This window comes from Puma concolor, chromosome D3 (assembly GCF_028749965.1).
Source record: "Puma concolor isolate L17-30 chromosome D3, mPumCon1.1.hap2, whole genome shotgun sequence".
Lineage (NCBI taxonomy): Eukaryota > Metazoa > Chordata > Mammalia > Carnivora > Felidae > Puma > Puma concolor.
In genome coordinates this window covers 32,474,681-32,497,179 of record NC_141678.1, presented here as the reverse complement: position 1 = coordinate 32,497,179, position 22,499 = coordinate 32,474,681, and the positions used below count along the sequence as shown (strand labels likewise).

Here is a 22,499-nt window from a genome sequence, read left to right as displayed (position 1 = left end):
GCCATAAAAATTAGCAATAAATTGATACAATCCATACTCTGTAGCTTTGTAACTGGAAGGTACATTCAATTATTTCAACACCTATGGAAGCCCTTCTACAACAATGAACAAGAAAGAAATGGGTCCTGCTGGCATGGAGGTCACAAGGTAACAGAAGAGCCAAGAGTTTAAGTGACTGAAGAGTTCGAGGCTGGAAGCAGAGAGGATAGTCAAAGCTGATGTGATAAACTAGACAAGAATCTTCAAAGATGACGGGCTGAGTTAGGATAGTGTTGGGCTAAAAAAGGGGGAGGTTAGAAAGATCCAGAATAAGAAACATCAACAGGAGTTGGCTGTTAAGTAGGAGTCAGAGATGATGCTGAGGTTCTGCCTTGGGCACACTGAAATGGAGGAGGTTTGAGGAGAAAACAGATGATTTCACTCATCCTGCTGCAGGCCCCAGCTAGCAGACAGCTGGATGAATGGATATGAACTCAGAGGGATCAGTGGGCAGATAGGAGCTGAAATAGCTGGAATAAAAACCATGGAAAAAAGGGTGTGGTTGCTCAGGGAGAAGTGAGCCCAGGACAGAAATCTGAAGGACCAAGCAGAGTCTGAAAGAGGCAGGAAAAAGCGATCAGAGGAGAAAACTAGGAGAGTGTGGTTCCTTTCCTGTTCAGAGGCCATTATAATCTATTTTCCTAAAGGAAATTTCTCTGAATTCTTTGGGCATCTTTAATCTTACAAATAGAAGGAAAGTTGTATGAACAAAAGTGTTTACAAACATTTTATAATATGGTCTTGCTATAAATCAAAATTAATGTGTGTTTATAGTACACATTAAACAATATTAAATATAGTAAATATAAAGGAACGTTGGGAATAAGTGATGTAAGATAACAATTGATGCTTGCATTACATAATACTATATCTTTAAACCAATAATAAGACAACAGTAATGTGCAATAAAACTATGTATCACTTATATTTCTAAAACATGACAACTTTGTATGTGTATTATAATTTATGAAGTATTTTGACCACAACCCTATTTAATTCTTACATAAAAGCCATAATGAAAATGTAGAGGAATTTTTATCTCCCTTCTGCCAATGAAGAAATCAACACTCAGAGAGGTAAAGGGACTCTCCTAAAAACAGTCTAGAGAATGGCAGAGCAACTCCCACTAAGCTATGATGCCCTCATGTATGTAGTTCAGTATCATATGGGGAGAGAATCTCTTCTTCCATGAATTTCAAGTATAAACTTCAAGTAAGTGTGAAGGTGTGTGAGTGTGAGTGTGTAGTGTGTGTGTGTGTGTGTGAGAGAGAGAAAAGGAAAGAGGAACAAACACTACTTTTACTTTGCACTATACCGCTATTTTTCACTGGGCTGGTTGTATAAAGACATTGCTTCAAGTGGATGAGGCTGGACCAGCAGTGTAGTAAGCAGCTGACTCACCTAATCTGCTCCGTCTAATTTCCTCTGGGGAGACAGGCCGCAGCTTTCTTTCTGCTTTGATTTCTTCTAATATTCTTTCATGGAGGCTCCGTGGCCGTGGTGGAGTGGGTTTCAGTTTTCTGGCTGAGACCTTGGAAGAAAAAAAGTAATGGCTACAGACTTGAATAGTTGTTCTTAAACAATTTTTAATGAAGTCCATTCCTACAGTATAGATAGTATTTCACTGATTGAAACATTGCCTGATAAGACTATTTTAAGCAATAGGGCGATAATTGGATTTCACAGTAATTTATCACATGTGCTCAATCAATTTTAAGGAGTCAGTTTTGCTAAGGTTATAATTATGTTCACAATATGCTACCATGATAGGCAATCAACTGAAATGTAAACTATACTTTATCTATTACTATTATTGTTTTTAAAAGTAACATTCTTAAATGTTCATTTATTTATTTGGAGGGGGGGCATGCACGAGTGCAAGCTGGGGAGGGACAGAGAGGGAGGGAGGGAGAGAGAAGCCCAAGCAGGCTCCGTGCTGACAGTGCAGAGCCCAACTCAGGGCTCGATCTCATGAACTGTAAGATTATGAACTGAGCCAAAATGAAGAGCTGGATGCTTAACCGACTGAGCCACCCACGTGCCCCTAAAAGTAACATTTTGAGTAAGTCATCACAACCTTCTTAGATTATTATTATCGTCTTTCTACTGTAAGGGCTGTAATAAGGGCTCACGGAGGCTGATTAATTTACTCAGGGACATGTAGCTACTAAACTGCACCACGACTCAGGTTGTTTTGAGTTAAAATATCCTAAGACAACCTTGTACTGCATAATTGTTAAGTATTTTTCTGTGACAAGAATGTAACTTACAGTTAGGCTTCACCATTTTGAGAATAAAAGTTAGGTGTAAAAACTACTTTGAGAGCTGAGTTCCAGAGATCACATCCTAGACAAGAGCATGTTGCTACCTTCTTCCAGCCAAGGGGAATGCCTCAGATTACATACCGGATTTAAAGGGGGTCTTGATCTGATGAAGTCCAGGATGATTTCATGAGCACTTTTTTTTAACCGAGGGGGAATATCACCATTCACCTGAAAGGAGACATAAAGTATAAGATTCATGTGACTATGGGATTATCATTATAAATTTCTGGGTACAGTGGTTATCTCAACATATGTCATAATATCACTGAAGCGTATTCTGGCTCTACCAAGGATGCATTTCAAATCAATAAAATACAGAGTAAATGGCTGAGTGATCTAGAGCAAAAATAACTATGTAGAATTGAAGAAAATAAAAGTTCATAAAATGAATCATTGGTTCTACCACTTTGGGAAAATGTATATTAGATTCATCCCTTCCAACAAAAAGTTTCTAAAATTATAAATGTGAATGGAATAAATAATACTATGGTTATTAACTATTTTATAAACTACAAAGCCTTTTACGTCTTATTTTCATCCTTGTACAAACCCAGGTAACAGAAAAGAGACTGGTGACCTGATTCACATTCTGTAGATAAAACTCACATCAAGGAGGGCATCTGCTACATTCACACAATTAGTAAGTATAAGAGTTCTGGTAGAGCCCTCACCTGTTTCAGACTCCTGCTCTAATGTCCTTTTTCTTTTTTAAATGTTTATTTTTGAGAGAGAGAGAGAGAGAGAGAGAGAGCGAGTGCAAGCCAGGGAGGAACGGGGAGTGGGGGGGGGGGTCTGAAGAGGGCTCTGCCCTGACAGCAGAGAGCCTGATGTGGGACTTGAACTCATGGACTGTTAGATCTTGACCTGAGCAGAAGCTGGATGCTTAGCCAACTGAGCCACCCAGGTACCCCTAATGTTCACTTTTTATGTCAATGTGTTACAAAATAATTTTTTAAAGCAATTTAATAAACCCACAAAAAATGATCTAAACTCACATTATGACCACCCAAAAGGTACAGTTGTGACCATTTTGTCATATTTTTTCCCAGTCTTATATGAAAAAAATAGAATATGCTAGGCATTTTTCAGTCATGCTCCTCATGAAAGATGGATGAAAAAGATATGTTAACAAATTATAAATTTAAAAAATGAGAAACATCTTAAACTTCTCAATAATCCAAAAAATTAGCATACTTTTTACTAATGCACTGCTTGAAAAATCTCTATAATACTTTTCCCCTCTACTTTGGAGACCTACTGTTTGATTACACCATAATATTCTAACAACTTTATAATATCAATTTTGTTCGAGAGAAGGAAAAGGTAATTTCGTTATTCCTCTTGCATCAATGGTTCGTTTTTTCATTTTGATGCTTCACAACTTGTTACTGGAAATGTCACTTAAATTTTAGAATTACTGTAAAATTTGGCCCGACCTTTTTCAAGTATTTTTTGTAAGACTACAACATTTTAGGCATGAACAGTTTTCTCGTGTACTCACCAACTTTATAAATACTATTTTAATTGCTCACAAGTCATTAATTAGTTGGTTTTTCTTCACTGCAGCTGTATTTTATGAGTTGTGATTTTTTTTTTTTTTTTTTTTTGGTCAATGTTGTTATTTTGTGTCCACTGAAAAATAATGTTAAATATATTTTTTTAAAAAAAGGACCTGAACTGCCACTCCCAAGCACGGTTGGATCCCCAAATGCAACCCTTCTACCTGAGTTCAGGGAGGATGACAAGCCTGTTGTGGCCCACATAGCATCCACTCTCTCCTTCCCTGGGCCATACCTCCTAGCCCTGAATGAGGCCAGGATGGCCCATGGAAAGATTTAGGAGTAAAAGCTGCTTGAACCAAGTCAAGCTTGAGACTGCTAGTACTTGGTTCAAGGAGGGCATGTCCCGTAGCAGCAGAGCTATAGGCCTAATGTAGCACAACCCCCATCTATGGATTTCATGTTACATAAGACATTTTTTAAAATCCTTATTGTATAGAATAACCTAATGAGACTTTCCTATTAACTTCCAACTATACTCCTGAACAGGGTAATACATATCTTTCTAGCCATTTTTCATGCTTTTACTTTAATGTATACTTTCCATCACAACAGCAGGGCTTAGGGAATGGTTTAAATAAGGCCAGGGTTGTGAATTCCATTCCCTAAAAAAGTGCAGTTTCCTCACTAGTCAGAAACTGTATCCTGGATCCCAATTACAAAGTGTGTGTCAGTGCTCATGAGGTAGGTGGCAGAACTTTATGGATGTGAGTGAGTGAAAATCCTTACCAGGAGGAGAAAAAGCAACTTTGTGCTAATACCATTCTGCAGCTGGCTCAGTGAAATTATACCCCTACGCATACAGAACACATACTGAAACAAGTTGTCTGAGCTGCAATGATAAATGATTCCTGGATGAACACAAATAGTAGAGCCACAAGTAAATAAGACACTTCTACAACTTGATCTCATTTTTGAGCCATGATGCCTTAAACAAAGAACTTCTAAATAAAAGGTGTTCTTTCTATATCTTCATTAAATTTTTTTAAATTTTTTTTATTTATTTTTAAGAGAGAGAGAGACAGAGTGCAAGTGGGGGAGGGGCAGAGAGAGAGGGAGAGACAGAATCTGAAGCAAGGCTTCAGGCTCTCAGCTGTCAGCACAGAGCCCAACGTGGGGCTTGAACCCAGGAGTGTGAGATCATGACCTGAGTCCAAGTTAGATGCTTAACCAACTGAGCCACCCAGGCATCCCTCTACATCTTCATTTTAAAAAGGTGAGTTATTTGAAGCTATTTGTTAGAATTAAAGCATTTTACTCAAACATTCTGAAAAAAGCCAACTGAGATGTTTTACACTTCTATAACTTAATATTCTGGATAATATCCAATATGGCTAAGCCACCAATTCCCAACATCACTACAAATGTACTAAAAACAGTGGATTACTGTGGTATGTTTGTATAGTTTAAACCTGAGGATTAAATATTTTTAAAATTAATTTTATTAAAAAAAATGCTTAATGTTACTTTTTGAGAGCAAGCGAACGAGTGAGAGTGGGGGAGGGGCAAAGAGAGAAGGAAACACAGAATCTGAGGCAGGCTCCAGGCTCTGAGCTGTCAGCACAGAGCCCCACTTGGGGCTCAAACTCACAAACTGTGAGATCATAACCTGAGCTAAAATCAAGAGTCGGATACTTACCTGACTGAGCCCCCTAGGCGCCCCTATACCTGAGGATTAAATTAAAAACATCTCAGCACAGTGCCTCATGTAAGATGGACCATGTTTGAAAACTGTTTGCTCTTTACAAAAAAAATTTTTTTTTTTATTTTTTAGAGAGAGAGGCAGAGCACAAGCGGGGGAGGGGCAGAAAGCGAAGGAGACACAGAATATGAAGCAGGCTTCGGGGTCTGAGTTGTCAGCACAGAGCCTGATATGGCTAGAACCCACAACCGTAAGATCATGACCTGAGCCGAAGTCAGATGCTTAACTGACTAAGCCACCCAGGTGCCTGTACAAAAATATTTCTTAATGGGGCGCCTCGGTGGCTCAGTCAGTTGAGCGTCCGACTTTGGCTCAGGTCATGATCTCGCGGTCTGTGAGTTCGAGCCCCACGTCGGGCTCTGTGCTGACCGCTCAGAGCCTGGAGCCTGCTTCGGATTCTGTGTCTCCCTCTCTCTCTGACCCTCCTCTGCTCATGCTCTGTCTCTCTCTCTCTCTCTCCAAAATAAATAAAACATTAAAAAAAATAAAAAAAAACAACAAAAAAACCCAAAAATATTTCTTAAAGAAATTAGAAACTGGCATCTACTCATTAGAATAAAAATTTTTAAGATCGAGTTTTTGAAGATTAAGTATGAGTAGTTGAATTTCTACTCTCATTTACCAGGTACATTTATATAAAATAAGGAACTATTCACACTTTTAGTCTTTTATTTATTTTTTTAATGTTTATTTTTATTTTATTTTTGAGAGAGACAGAGTATGAGCAGGGAAGGGGCAGAGAGAGGGAGACAGAATCTGAAGCAGGCTCCAGGCTCCAAGCTGTCAGCCTAGAGCCCCACAAAGGGCTCAAACTTGCAAACTGTGAGATCATGACCTGAGCTGAAGTTGGATGTTTAAGTTAGCCACACTGGCACCCCAAATTTTAGTCTTTTAGAATGAAAACTTGAAAGCTCCCCACATGAACTTAATCATACTGGAACCTCCATCTGCCCAGTTCCTTGCATAGGGACTCAGTATATACTTACTTAAGCAATTTGCACAGATTCAACCAGACAGAGAAAGACACGGAAAGGAAAACAACAATGGCTACCATGAAGTAGAAACATCTATCCATTTCTCTTCACTTCCTACCCACAATCTACAAGTCCAAAAAATGTATCATTTATACCCAGATACACTGAATGGCAAACAGAGGCATCACTGATAATTATCATAAAAAACACATAAAACTACCTGTCATTACGAAGCTCACAGAGCCCTCAACAAACAAAAAGCTTAAATAACTTGGTCTTTGAAAAAACATTATTTTCTATTTCTGTCTTAAGCAAACAGAACCACTAACAATGACGTAAGATTCCAACTAAAAATGTACAAAGCCAATCTATAGTTTATGGATTAATTTTGGGCCCCCAACCAAACTGCTTTTTCCCCTCAGCTTGGAGGTTGAACGGACAAGTAAAAATTATACATATCTAAAGTAAACAGTGTGATTATCTGATATGTGTGTATACATTGTGACTGATGACCACAACCAAGCTAATTAACACATCCACCACCTCCCATAGTTACTGATTTTTTGTGTGATGAGAACATGTAAGATGCGTAGTCTCAGCATATTTCAGCACACAATAGAGTATTAGTAATGATAGCCACAGTGCTGAGTCCCCAAAACTTACTCATCTAATGACTGAAACATATGACCTATGACCAACATTTAACCAACATCTCTCCAGTTCCCCCATCACTGAGCCCTGGCAACCTACTCTTCTACTCTCAGCTTCATCATACAAATGAGATCATATACAGTATTTGTCTTTCTGTGCCCAGGTTATTTCACCTAGCATAATGTCCTCCAAGGTCATCAATTTTTTTTTGCAAATGGCAGGATTTCCTTCTGTATTGCGACTGAATTACTATTCCATTGTATATGTATACACTATCCATTCATCTGTTGACAGACATTTAGGCTGTTTCCATAACTTGGCTATTATGAATAATGCTGCAATAAACATGGGAGTGCAGATATCTTGAGATCCTGATTTGATTTCCTTTGGAAATATATGCAGAAGTGGGATTGCTGGATGATGTGGTAGTTCTATTTTTTTTGTACTATATTTGTTTGTTTGTTTGTTTATTTATTTATTTATTTATTTATTTAATTTACATCCAAGTTAGTTAGCATATAGTGCAACAATGATTTCAGGAGTAGATTCCTTAATGCCCCTTATCCATTTAGCCCATCCCTGCTCTCCCACAACCCCTCCAGTAACCCTCTGTCTGTTCTCTATATTTAAGAGTCTGTTTTGTCCGCCTCCCTGTTTTTATATTACTTTTGCTTCCCTTCCCTTTGTTCATCTATTCTGTGTCTTAAAGTCCTTATATGAGTGAAGTCAGCACAGAGCCTGATGTCTTTGATATGATATTTGTCTTTCTCTGACTAATTTCACTTGGCATAATACCCTCTACCTCCATCCACGTAGTTGCAAATGGCAAGATATCATTCTTTTTGATTGCCGAGTACTACTCCATTGTATATATATATACCACATCTTCTTTATCCGTTCATCCATCAATGGACATTTGGGCTCTTTCCATACTTTGGCTATTGTTGACAGTGCTGCTATAAACATTGGCATGCATGTGTCCCTTTGAAACAGCATACCTGTATCCCTTGGATAAATATCTAGTAGTGCAATTGCTGAGTCATAGGGTAGTTCTGTTTTTAATTTTTTGAGGAAGCTCCACACTGCTTTCTAGAGTGGCTGCACCAGTTTGCATTCCCACCAGCAGTGCAAAAGAGATCCTCTCTTCCTCTGCATCCTAGCCAACACCTGTTGTTGCCTGAGTTGTTAGTGTTAGCCATTCTGACTAGTATGAGGTGGTATCTCATTGTGGTTTTTAATTCGTATTTCCCTGATGATGAGTGATGAGCATTTTTTCATGTGTCGGTTGCCATCTATCTGGATGTCTTCTTTGGAGAAGTGTCTATTCATGTCTTTTGCCCATTTCTTCACTGGATTATTTGTTTTTTGGGTGTTGAGTTTGATAAGTTCTTTATAGATTTTGGATACTAACCCTTTATCTGATGTCATTTGCAAATATCGTCTCCCATTCTGTCGGTTGCCTTTTAGGTTTGCTGACTGTTTCCTTCGTTGCGCAGAAGCTTTTAATTTTGATGAGGTCCCAATAGTTCATTTTTGCTTTTGTTTCCCTTGCCTCTGGAGACGTGTTGAGTTAAGAAGTTGCTGTGGCCAAGGTCAAAGAGATTTTTGCCTGCTTTCTACTCGAAGATTTTGATGGCTTCCTGTCTTACATTTAGGTCTTTCGTCCATTTGAGTTTATTTTTGTGTATGGTGTAAGAAAGTGGTCCAGGTTCATTCTTCTGCATGTTGCTGTCCAATTTTCCCAGCACCACTTGCTGAAGGGACAGTCTTTATTCCACTGGATATTCTTTCCTGCTTTGTCAAAGATTAGTTGGCCATATGTTTATGGGTCCATTTCTGGGTTCTCTATTCTGTTCCACTGATCTGAGTGTCTGTTTTGTGCCATGTGGTAGTTCTATTTTTAATTCTTTCAGGAACTGCCATACTTTTTTCCATATGGCTTTACCAATTTACATTCTACCACCAGTGCACAAAGTTCCCTTTTCTCCATATCCTCACCAACACTTGGTATGTTTTGCTTTTTAATAACAGCTATCCTAACAGGTATGAAGTGACATATCACCATGGTTTTGACTTTCATTTCCCCGATGACTAGTGGTTTTGAGTATCTTTTCATAAACCTGTTAGTAATTTATATATCTTCTTCAGAAAAATGTTTATTTAGGTCATTTGCACTTAAAATTTTTTTATTTATATTATTTATTCTATTGCTATTGAGTTGTATGAGTTCCTCATATGTTTTGGATATTGGCCTTTTAGCAATTTCAAAAATATTTCCTTTTATTAAAGAAAAACATTGTAAAAAAGTATTGGGGCGCCTGGGTGGCTCAGTCAGTTAAGCATCTGACCTCAGCTCAGGTCATGATCTCGTGATTTATGGGTTTGAGCCCCACACAGGGGTCTGTGCTGACAGCTCACAGCCTGGAGCCTGCTTCAGATTCTGTGTCTCCCTCCCTCTCTTGTACTCCCTTGCTTGTGCTCTTTCTCTCTCTAAAAAAAATAAACATTAAAATAAAATAAAAAAAAGAAAAACAAGTATCTTCAACACTGATGCAAATCCCCCTATATATAAAGAGCAGTTAGAAATCAGTAAGAAAGACTAGCAGCACCTAGGTGGCTCAGCCAGTTAGGTGTCTGACTCTTGATTTCAGCTCAGGTCACGATCTCATCGTTTGTGTGGTTGAGCCCCATACTGGGCTCTGTGCTGACAGTGTGCGGAGCCTGCTTGGAATTCTCTGTCTCCCCTTCTCTCTGCCCTTCCTCCCACCATGTGCATTTGCATTCCCTCTCTTTCAAAATAAATACAGTAAGTAAACTTAAAAAATTATATTAAATCGTACTAAAAATTGTTTCTGTTGTCACCCACTACAACCTCCTCTTTAGCAATGTTTTGGAAATGCAAAATATTCTTATAAATCAATTATATTTGTGTATCAATATTTATTTAAAGCAGCAGAAATCCAGTTTATGTTTTAACAGTTACATAATATTACTAGAGTTTCATAAAACATGTGGCCTGCCACATACTCCCTGCACCTCTAACACACATACTTGAAAGAAAGGGTAAGATAGTTTTCCTCAGAAACATGAGAAGCTACAATTTCATCATTAGGATTTCAAATATATCTCCAAATTTCTAATCACAAAGAGGTTTATGAGGGTTTTAGACAAGTTGACAGTATTCACCAAAGGCCTTAAAGATGTGTATATTCACTGATCCAATAATTCCATGGCTAGAATTTACACTGAGGAAATTAATATAGCTTTTTATATAATACTAAAAAATGGTAAATCTATATTATCACCTCATATTTGTCAGAATGGCGATTATCAAAAAGATAAGACATAACTGTTGGTAAGAATGTGGAGAAAAGGGAACACTTATGCACTGTTGGTGGGAATATAAATTGGTGCAGACACTATGGAAAACAGTGTGGAGGTTCCTCAAAAAAATTAAAAATAGAAATATCATATGATCTAGAAATTCCATTTCTGGGTATTTATCTGAAGGAAATGAAACACTAACTTGAAAAGGTATCTATACTCTGTGTTCACTGCAGCATTGTTTATAATACCAAGACATGGAAACAACCTAAGTGTCCACTGACAGATGAATGGATAAAGCAAATGGGGCACTTGAGTGGTTCAGTTGGTTAAGCATCTGACTTTGGCTCAGGTCATGATCTCACAGTTTGTGGGTTTGAGCCCTGTGTTGGGCTCTGTGCTGACAGCTCAGAGCCTGGAGCCTGCTTTGGATTCTGTGTCTCCCTCTCTTTCTGACCCTGCTCCACTCACACTCTGTGTGTGTCTCTCTCTCTCTCAAAAATAAACATTAAAAAAAATTTAAAGACAAATATAAAACAACAATCATAAATCTATGTCAATAGACACAAAATGTATAAATTAGACATAATTTATGACAATAACAACATAAGGGGGGGAATGAGCTATAAAGGAGAAGAGTTTTTATACATTATTAAAACTAAGCTGGTATTACCTCAAACTTGATTGCTATAAAGGTAAGATATCAATTACAATCTCTAGGGAACTACCAAGAAAAAAAGAAAAAACACAGAAAAAAATGAGAAGAGAATCAAAATGGTATATAGGAAAAAAATAATCACAAAAAAAGGTGGCAATGAAGAAATTATAGGACAAATGAGATTTAAAACATAAAGAAAATAAATGTCAAAAGACAAATAATTTCTTCCTTATCAATAATTATCTGCAGTATAAAATGAATCAATTCTCCAACTGAAGAAATCAACAGAGTGGACAAAGAAAACATGATCTAATTTTGTGCTGTCTACAAGACTCAAATAAGATCCAAAGACATGTATAAGTTGAAAGTGAAAGCATGAAAAAAGATATTCCATGCAAATAGTAATCAAGGGAGAGATTGGGTGGTTTTATTAATATCAGACAAAATAGACTTTCAGACAAAAACTGTCACAAAAGACAAAGAGAGACATCATATATTGATAAAAGGGCCAATAAATCAAGAAAATATATTATAAATATAAACGCACCTAAATATATGAATTAAAAATAGAAATAGTTCTATAATAATAGCTGGAGACTTCAATAATGGGTAGAACTAGAGAGGTCAGTAAGGAAAGAGAGAACCTGAACAACACTAATTTCCAACTAAACAAACCAACTAATAATATAGAACATTCTACCCAACAGTCTGCTTTTTCTTAAATGCACAAAGAACATTCTCCATGTTAGACCTCAAAACAACTCTCAACACATTTAAAAAGACTGAAATTATAAAAGCATCTTTTCTAATCACAAAGAAATGAAAGAAACCACTGGCAGAAGGAAAGCTGAAAACATTCACAAATATGTGAAATTTAATATATGTGCTGCCGAAGCGAGCACAAATATGTGAAATTTAAAAAACACACTGCTAACAACCAGGAGAAATTATGAGTCAAAGAAGAAATTATCAGTAGAATAATAAAATACCTTGAAATTAATGAAAATGAAAACACAATATACAAAAATTTATGAAATACAGTGCTCAGAGGGAAATTCATAGTTGTAAAGACCTATATTAAGAAAGAAGGAAGAAGAAATAATTCAAATCAATAACCTGACTTTACATTTTAAGGGTCTAAGAAACAAACAAGCTTGCATAAGGAAAGAAATGATAAAGATTAGAGAAGAAATAAACCAAGAAAGAAAAACAGACAAAATTAACAAAGCCAAAAGTTGTTTCATTCATTCAAAGATCAACAAAATTAATCAACAGACTGACCAATAAAAAAAGAGACAGGATTCAAAATACAAATATCAGAAATGAAATCAAAGTAGGGACATTACTACAGATGTTACAGAAATACAAAGCATTACAAAAGAATAGTATGATAATTTTACATTAACAAATAAGATAATCTAGATGAGATGGACAAATATCTAGAAAGACACAAACTAACAAAACTGATTAAAAAGGAAGAATGTGAGGGAGGGAGGAAGAGAGAAAGAGAAAGAAAATCTGAACAGACTTCTAACAGGTAAAGAGATTGAGTAAGGAATGAAAAATCTCCCAAGAAAGAAGAGCCCACGACCAGAAGACTCCACTGGTGAAGTCTACTCAAACATTTAAAAAAGAATTAACCCCAATCCTTCTCAAATTGTTCCAAACATTAGAAAAGGAGGTAACACTTCCTTAGTTATTCTGAGGCCAACACTACCCTGATACCAAGCCAGACATGGGCATCACAAGAATACTATGTATTAAATCCCTTCTAAATACGGATGCAAAACTCCCAACCAAATAGTAAGCTGACTCTAGCAGCATACTAAAAGTATTGTACATCATGACCAACTGGGATTTGTCCCATAAATGCAAGGATGGTTCAATGCATAAAAATACACCAGGTAATACACCACCCATGTTAATGGAATGAATCAAAAGAACCCACATGATTGTCTTAATTAATACAGAAAAATGATTTAGCCTAATACCAACAACACATGATAAAAATACTCAACAAACTTGGAATGGAAGGAAACTTCCTCAGCATGATAAAAGTCATTTGTGAAGGGGAGCCTGGGTGGCTCAGGTGGCTGAGTGTCTGACTTTAGCTCAGGTTATGATCTTGCTGTTCCAGATTTCGAGCCCTGTATCAGGCTCTGTGGTGACAGCTCAAAGCCTGTAGCCTGTTTCAGATTCTGTGTCTCCCCGTCTCTCTCTCTCTGCCCCTCCCCCACTCATGCTCTGCCTCTGTCTCTCATAACATTTAAAAAAAATTGTTTAAGTAAACATTTAAAAAAATTTTTTTAAGTCATTTGTGAAAATCCATAGCTAATATTATACTCAATGATGAAAAACTGAATGCCTTCCCCTTAACATCAGAAAGAAGATATGGATGCCTGCTTTTGCTAATTCCATTCAACAACTGATGTTTCTAGCCAGGATAATTAAAAGGCATCCAGAGGGGTAAGGAACAAGTGAAAGTATCTCTCTTCACAGATTACATGATCATGTATATAAAATAAAATATCCTAAAAATCCATCGAAAAATTATTAGTGTTAATAAACTTGGCAAAATTGCAGAATATAAGAGAAACATATAAAAATCAGTTGTGTACGTACATATAATATGTATATGTATGTATAATGCATATACATTAGCAATGAATGATCCAGAAAAAATTAAGAAAACAATCCCATTCACAATGACATTGAAAACAATAAAATATTTAGGAACAAATTTAACCAATGAGGTGTAAGGCTTATATCCTGAAAACCATCAAACACTGCTGAAAGAAATAAAAGAAGACCTAAATAAATGGAAAGACATCCCATGTTTATGGATTGGAAGACTTAATATTGTTAAGATGACAATATAACCAAAAGTGATCTAGAGATTCAATATAATCTCTATCAAATTCTCAATGTATTTTTTTGCAGAAATAGAAAAGCCTATTTTAAAATTCACATGGAATCTCAAAGAATTCTGAATTACCAAAACAATCTTGAAAAAGAAAAACAAAGTTGAAGGACTCACTTTCAGATTTCCAAGCTTATCACAGAGCTATAATAATTAACTATATGTACTGTAATCATCCCACAGTGTGGGATAAACATAGGACAGTCATCATACATCAATGAAACAGAATTCAGAGTTCAGAAATAAACTCATACATTCAACTGATTTATGACAAAAGTCCCAAGACCATTAAATGGAGGTAAGAAAAGTCTCAACAAATGATGCTAAGACAAATGGGTATCAAAATGCAAAAGAATGATGTCTGACCTTTACTTCACACTATATGCAAAAAATTAACTTAAAATAGACTGAAGACCTACATATAAGAGCTAAAAGTATAAAAGTCTTAGAAGAAAACAGGGTTAAATCTTTATAGCCTTAGATTTGACAATATATTTTTAGAAATGACACCAAAAGCCTGAGCAATAGGAGAGAAAGAATAGATAAATTGAATTTTGGCAAAATTAAAACCTTTTCTGCTTCAAAATACACTATTAAGAGAGTAAAAAGACAAACTACAGAATGGGAGAAAATATTTGCAAATCGTCTGTCAAGAGTCTAGTATCCAGAGTATATAAAGAATTTTTATCATTCAACAATAAAAATACAAACAACACAATTAAAAATTAGGCACAGGATCTGCATTGACTTTTCTCCAAAGAAGATATACAAAAGGCCCACAAGCACATGAAAACATAAAACATCATTAGTCATTAGGGAAATGCAAATCAAAATGACAGTGAGATTTCACCTCATACTTACTATGGTAGGCATAATTAAAAACAAAAATGGACAGTAACAAATGTTGGCAAGAATGTGGAGAAACTGAAACTCTCATACACTGCTGGTGGGAACATAAAATGGTGCAAGTGGTACAGAAAGCAGTTTGGTGGCTCCACAGTAAGTTAAGCTTAGAATTATCATGATCCAGCCATTTCACTCTTAGGCATTTACCCAAAAGGACTGAAAACAAGTATTCAAACAAAACTTGTACATGACTGATCACAGCAGCACTATTCACAATAGTGAAAAGGTGGAAAGAACCCAAATGTCCATCACATGATGAATGGATAAACAAAATATGGTATATGCACACAATGGAATGTTATTCTACCATAAAAAAGAATAAAGTACTCTTACATGCTACAATGTGGATGAACCTAGAAAGCATTATTCTAAATGAAAGAAGCCAGACACAAAAGGTCACATATTATTTGATTCCATTTATATGAAATATCCAGAATATATGAAATATCCAGAATCAGGGCAGGGGAGATTAGGAGTGACTGCTTCATGGGTACAGGGTTTCCTCTGAGGTGAAATTATTTTCGAATGAGACAGAGGTGGAGGATGCACAAAACTGTGGATGTACTAAATGCCACTGAGCTATATATCCACTTTAAATACCTTAAATGAATGAATGAGTGAGTGAAAGAGAGGAGAAAAAAAACCAAAAACAAACAACCAGACTCTTTAAAAGCCTTTCATTTACCACAAAAGAATAATACCTTCCAAACCTGGATGCACAGTTATGTCTATTACATCCCATTATTTCCCAAATACATGATCTTGAGCCTTACCCAATGTTATATGTCTTAAAACATATTATAACCCAGCTGAAACCTGTGAAATCAGCATTTACAAGAGGAATCTATCCTATGTAATTCTTAGTATCAGACAAGTTTAACTACTATTTAGCACAATTATTTTCTCTGATAAAAATAGATTGATTTAGTTATATTGTGGGTGACAGGTAAGACATTAGTTATAGATCAAATAGAAATGTTAATAATTTATTAAGCAGTATCAACATTTACTTATTTTAATCAATAATATGAATTTCTAAATAATTCCTTCAGGATAAGAGATTTTGAAAATCACCTGAGATTAATGTTGAGTACTCCCACTCAGAGAGGATATAGTTCAAATAAGTAGAAATTTTTGAAAAAGACAGCATTGTCCAATATTAGCAACAAAAATTATCTTGCAATGTTTGTAAAAGTGTAAACTGGTGTAAGTTTGGCAAAATGTATTAAAATTTTAAATGTGCACAATCCTTGACCTATCCATCTCACCAACAGAAATTTAAACCAAGGAGATAATTAGATGAGATGTTTGAGGATATTCATCATAGTACTAATTAAAACAACGAAAACTGGAAACAATCTAAAGGTCTATTAATGGAGGCTTGGGTAAATAATTCACAGTGCACATATACTAGAAAATACTGTGAAGTCATTTAAAAAAGAGAGACTGTCGGACATTCATTCCTCACAGGAATTACAGAATGAAAAGGGCTAAAAAACAGTACATGATTCTCTTTGTATAAACAATCATCCATCCATGAATATAGAAGAGTTTGGAAGGAGAGGTTCTTCAAGATGCTGAACGGTACAGATGGAAGATTTTCAGGAAATTTTTGCTTTTATTTATGTCTCCTAAAAATTTTTTCTACAATGACCATGTACATAGAAAAAAGACAAATGTGTTTTGTGGAAAATGTATGCGAAAGCATGGTGTATTGCAGCTGGGTTTAATTATAATCTGTTAAATACTGAAGACCTGACTGATGCATACACACTTACTGATGGCCTCTTATCCTTCTAAAGCATACCGTACCTGTTCCAACCATTTCATCTCACAGAATGCTCCTTGTTGCTGCCCATAAATTGGAACTCTATCTTCATGAGGCAGTGATGTCCCTGAGATGCTTTCTGCAGTGTATTTAATGGCATTTGATTTGTCTGCTAAGCTATAAGTTCTGCTGTGTTTTCACAGCAGTGCAAGTGCTCGGCTGTGATGAGTCAGACTCCTGCAGGTGCAGCTGGCTATGGAAGGAGCACACCCAGCAGTCACACATAACCCTTCAAGGAGAATGTGCACAACATTGCCAGAGATGGGCAGATGTACCTTTCTCAGTTTTACAGCATTAGCGAAGAACCCAGGCTTCTCTTCAGGAACAACACAGCTGCTTTTTGCTCATCACCTGGACCTGAACATATTTTCCAGCGTCCTATCATGTCTACTTGTGTGATTCCATGACCTTTTGAAAACTCAGCTGTCCCGTTAGGGTAACATCAATGTCTATTTGGTCAAATATTATTCATTCTTCCAATTCCAAGCCCAGAATAACCTTTCCTTGGAGCCTCCCTTAACATGTTCAGAAAGAGCTGGCTGTCTCTTCTATATCTTACCCTCAACCTTTCACTTATTGTATATTGGTCTCTCTTACCATACTGTGAGAATGGAACCATACATTCATCTTTAAATCACCAGTATGTGGCATAAAACCCTAAATAAAACTTTAATTAATTAAATTTTAAATAAAATTAATTCTTTGTAAAATGTATGGAAATACACCCATTCTGGAAAACTGTTTGACTATTTTTCATAGAACTAAATATGCCCTTACAATATGACCCAAACAGTTACACCATGGACATTTATCCCAGAAAAATGGAAACTTGTGCCTATATAAAAACCTGTACACAATTGATGATAGCAGCTTTATTCTTAGTATCTCCAAATCAGACACAGCCCATATACCTTTTAATAGGTGAATGGTTAAGCAAACTATGGTATGTTCATATGATGGGATACCACTCAGCAATAAAAAAGAGTGAATGATTGATAGGCATGACAACTGGGACAGATCTCAAGGAATGAGTGCTGAGTAAAAAAAGCCAATCTCAAAAGGTTATAGTCTGTACTATTCCATTTATATAATATAATTGAAGCAACAAACTTAAGGACTCCACACAGGAGTCCTGTGGTGTTGGAACAGTTCTGTATCTGGTGATGGTAGTTACATAAATCTACAAATGTGACAAAATTTCACAGACACACACACACGCACGTGGAGTTTAGGGTTATGATGTGACAGTGGAAGGACACAAAAAGTTGACAAGAAATAGAATAATACTACCAAAGCTAGGCCTTAGAAAGGTTAATCCAGTAGCAGTATCAAGTACTGGAGGGTCGGAGGGGACTGGAACAGAGGCAGGAAGGTGATGCAAAAGATACTATAGAAAGAATTAAGAATTCTAATTCTTACAATTAAGAATTCTAACAATTAACTGGATGTAAGGAGAGAAAAAGGTGTGTAAATTTATAGAAAAAGGTATTAACAGTGGTCATCTCTGCATTTTACGACTGCAGAGATTTCCAGTTTATAATTTTTTTGTATTTGCACTGATGAAGTTTTAAAAATTGTGATAATTACTTTTATATTCAGGAAAAGTCTATTTTCCTAAAAAATGTGAAGTAAATCATTTTAGTTATTGTAAAGCATTTGACTGACTAAAAGTCATTTTATTATTATTTTTTAATATGAAATTTATTGTCAAATTGGTTTCCATACAACGCCCAGTGCTCATCCCAACAGGTGCCCTCCTCAATGCCCATCACCCACTTTCACCTCCCTCCCATCTCCCATCAACCCTCAGTTTATTCTCAGTTTTTAAAAGTCTCTTATGGTTTGGCTCCCTCCCTCTCTAACTTTTTTTTTCTTCCTTCCCCTCCCCCATGGTCTTCTGTTAAGTTTCTCAGGATCCACATAAGAGTGAAAACATATGGTATATGTCTTTCTCTGTACGTAAAAGTCTTTTTAAAAGACAGCAACAAAGAAAAGATCTCAAACTGATAGTAAAAGATGTTAGCCCAGGTGAGCTGAAGAATGATGATCTTACATGAACACAAAAAGAAGAGCAAATGTGGGGACACAGAATATTGAGACCAGTCTTGGATATACTTGGTTTAAGAAATCCTGGAAGAGGTGCCCAAGAAAGTGTGAAATATATAAAGTACTCAAGGCAGCAGAGACTATTTAAGACAGTTGAGAACTGCAGTCACACAGATACTGAAGTATAGGTGATAACGAAAATTTTAAGTTTTAAGGGAGAAAATGTGGACCATGAAAGAACTCTATAGGAGCCAAATCTTGAGGAATGTTTGTGTTTAGGGCATGACAGAAGGCAAAGAAGAGAGTGCAGTGGTTGTCCCCAAGACAGGGTTGGGGATGGGGAGATGGGAGGTCCCACACACAAGGAAGGAAACAAAGCAGACTCCTCCTCTGACTCTCCCCACCTTCTTTCAGACCCTGCAACCCGACAAACTCCACCCCTAGCTTCTAATGCTCTACTTTCCCCTTCCCTACAACCTACAGCCTTTCCCAAGCATTATTACCAAACAAAACTTTCTTTAGCCCCAATGTGCCTTCCAGATGCTAGCTACCCTTAGATCTCTTTTTAAAAACTTCTTTAAAAAGGCACACTCAGACTGTTTCTGCTTCCTCATTTCCAACCTACAATCTGGTTTCTTTCTATTCCTTTACTTAATAAAGTTTACAAATCATGTCCATGTTGCTAAATTTGTTAAATATTTCTCAAAGCTTAAATGGTCTGACCTGCCAGCAGCATTCTGCCTCCAGAAATGCTACCTCCCTTTTGCAGCTGTGACCCCATTTTTCCTATGTTTCTTCTCTAGCTACACCTTTTCAATCTGTTTACCACCTTCCTCTGTTCTAATCTCTTACATGCTGAGGCTCCCTGGGATCCGTCCCAAAGCTGATCTCTCCTCTTACCTCTGCCCTGTCCCTGAGAACTCCAGTATGTCCGCTGTTCCCCACCCTCCTTGCCAACTCTAGCCCTCACGATTCTACATTCCATTCTATACTCCAATTATGGAGAATTTTTGTAGTTTTCTTATGTCAAATCCCATCACTTCTTGGTCTTTGTACATTTTTTTTTTTTTTTTTTGGCATATAGCCTCTTATATTGAGCTTATCACACTGTATTGCCTAATTACCTGTGGCTCCCACCATACTTTAAACTTCCTGAGAACAAGGACTATATTACATCCTTTTTCCAGATTCTAAAATAGTGCCTGGAACATGAGAAGTGCCTAGTAAATAATTGTTAAATTAAAATAAAATTAAGAAATAGACAACTGGTATATATTTTAAAATGTTTAAATGTACTTGTAACCAAAGAAATATAGATTTAAAAAAATTTTTTATGTTCATTTATTTTTGTGAGAAAGACAGAGTACAAGTGAGGGAGGGGCAGAGAGAGACAGATAAACAGAATCCGTAGCAGGCTCCAGGCTCTGAGCGCAAAGCCCGACATTGGCCTCGAGCTCACGAACCATGAGCTCATGACTTGAGCAAACCATGAGATCATGACTTGAGCTGAAGTCGGATGCTTAACTGACTGAGCCACACAGGCGCCCTCAGAGAAATATAGATTTTAAAAATAAAAGTATTTTCTCCCAGTCAAATTTGTCAACCCCAAATGATACCCACTTTAGTCAAGGATATGAAGAAATGGGCAAAACTACTGTGTTGTAAATAGTAATCATCATGATATAACTAAAGGGCAATTTGGCCACACGTGTGTAGCACACAGCACAGGTTCTGACAGAATGGGGACGAAGATAGGCTTTGCCTTATAACTAGTTGTCTGAAGAGCACCTTTAAACTTCAGTTGCCTCATTCCTAAAAGAAATCAGATTTACTAAGAAGTAAATCAACATAATATAGCTGCAATATTGCAGCTTATTAAAATTAATTAACAAAGAGCTCAAACAGCTACCTAAATGTTTTTTTTAGAGTCTATCTATCTATCTATCTATCTATCTATCTATCTATCTATGTAATCTCTACACCCAATGTGGGGCTTGAACCCAGAGATCAAGAGTCGCATGCTCTTGGGGGCGCCTGGTTGGCTCACACAGCTGAGCATCTGAATCTTGACTTTGGCTCAGGTCATGATCTCATGGGTTCGTGGGTTCAAGCTCCGCATTGGGCTCCACAATGGCAGTGCAGAACCTGCTTGGGATTCTCTCTTTCCTCTCTTTGCCCTCCCCCTCATTCTCAAAATAAGTAATAAATAAATTAAAAAAAAAGTTGCATGCTCTTTCGACTGAGCCAGCCAGGTGCCCTTACTTAAATCTATTTTATTTTATTTTATTTTTATTATTTTTTTTTTCAACATTTATTTATTTTTGGGACAGAGAGAGACAGAGCATGAACGGGGGAGGGGCAGAGAGAGAGGGAGACACAGAATTGGAAACAGGCTCCAGGCTCTGAGCCATCAGCCCAGAGCCCGACGCGGGGCTCGAACTCACGGAGCGCGAGATCGTGACCTGGCTGAAGTCGGACGCTTAACCGACTGCGCCACCCAGGCACCCCAACTTAAATCTATTTTAAAACTAAGTGGTGTGCTTCGTAAGAATCTTCCACATAAAATAACTCTGATTAAATTTTCTAAAAAATGGGGATATAATTTTTTAATTCATCTCCTATCTACAATTCATTAATTCATTCCACAACTATTTGTTGGGCACAGTATTTAGCACCTGGCTGTGTGTCAGGCACATGCTCTAGTTAGGGGATATAACAGCGAAAGAACTAAGTTCCTGTGGTAAGAGAGATAGCGAATCTGAAAATACATGACACTGTGAGCTACTGACACATGTGGGTAGGGGGGCAAACGCTTCTCTAATCAGGGGACATTTGAGCAGAGACCTAAAATGTGCTAAGGAAAGCTACATAGATGTGTGGGAAAAGAGAGTGCCAGGGAAAGGGGCAGCAAAGGTTCTGCTGCAGGAGCACTTGACAGCAGAGACCAGCATGGCTAAGGAGGAGAAATCAACCAGGAAAGGTGGTAGGAGGTGACGTCTGAAAGGTAAGCTGTACCAGACTCTGTAGAGCTTTGCAGGCCAAGGTAAGGATGTGGCGTTTGTTCCAAGTGTGATGGAGAACCATGGAAAGTTCTGAGCAGGAAAATGGTATCATCATATTTTTACCTGAAGAGGCTTACTCTGGCTGTTTTTGGGAAAAATTGACTAAGAGGGGCAAGAGTGAAAATAGGAAGGCTACTTAGAGGTCACTGTAATGTATGATTGAGAGACAGTGGCAGTCATATTCAGGACATATTTCAGAGGTAGTACTGTCAGGATTCCAATTCTAAGAACCTAACGCAAAGATTTCACTATTGCTATTCAAAAACATTTATATATGCAAGGATACACAACATAGGCTGCCACAACTTAATACAAGTTGATCGACTTAATAAACTCTGGTATAGCCATAAAGCTAGAAGGGAGGTAGTCATTTAGATGTGATGATGTTGAACACATAATGACATGGAAAAATGTTCATACTATGTATGTTAAGTGAAAATAACTGGTTACAAAACAAAGTATTCAATATTAATCCATTTTGTCTAAATAAAATGGATAGAAAAAAG

General features: G+C 36.9%; 1 protein-coding gene across 5 annotated transcripts in view; it reads right to left on the bottom strand.

The window, feature by feature from the left end:
• SPIRE1 (spire type actin nucleation factor 1) overlaps positions 1 to 22,499 on the bottom strand; it is a 211,292-nt gene that overhangs the window by 46,681 nt on the left and 142,112 nt on the right. For all 5 annotated transcript variants that reach the window (XM_086682407.1, XM_086682411.1, XM_086682409.1 and 2 more), the window contains exons 7-8: positions 2,445 to 2,531; positions 1,441 to 1,570 (exon numbers count right to left, since the gene is read on the bottom strand). In XM_086682407.1, the coding sequence (XP_086538533.1) occupies positions 1,441 to 1,570; positions 2,445 to 2,531 (217 nt within the window). The remainder of the gene's footprint in view (positions 1 to 1,440; positions 1,571 to 2,444; positions 2,532 to 22,499) is intronic.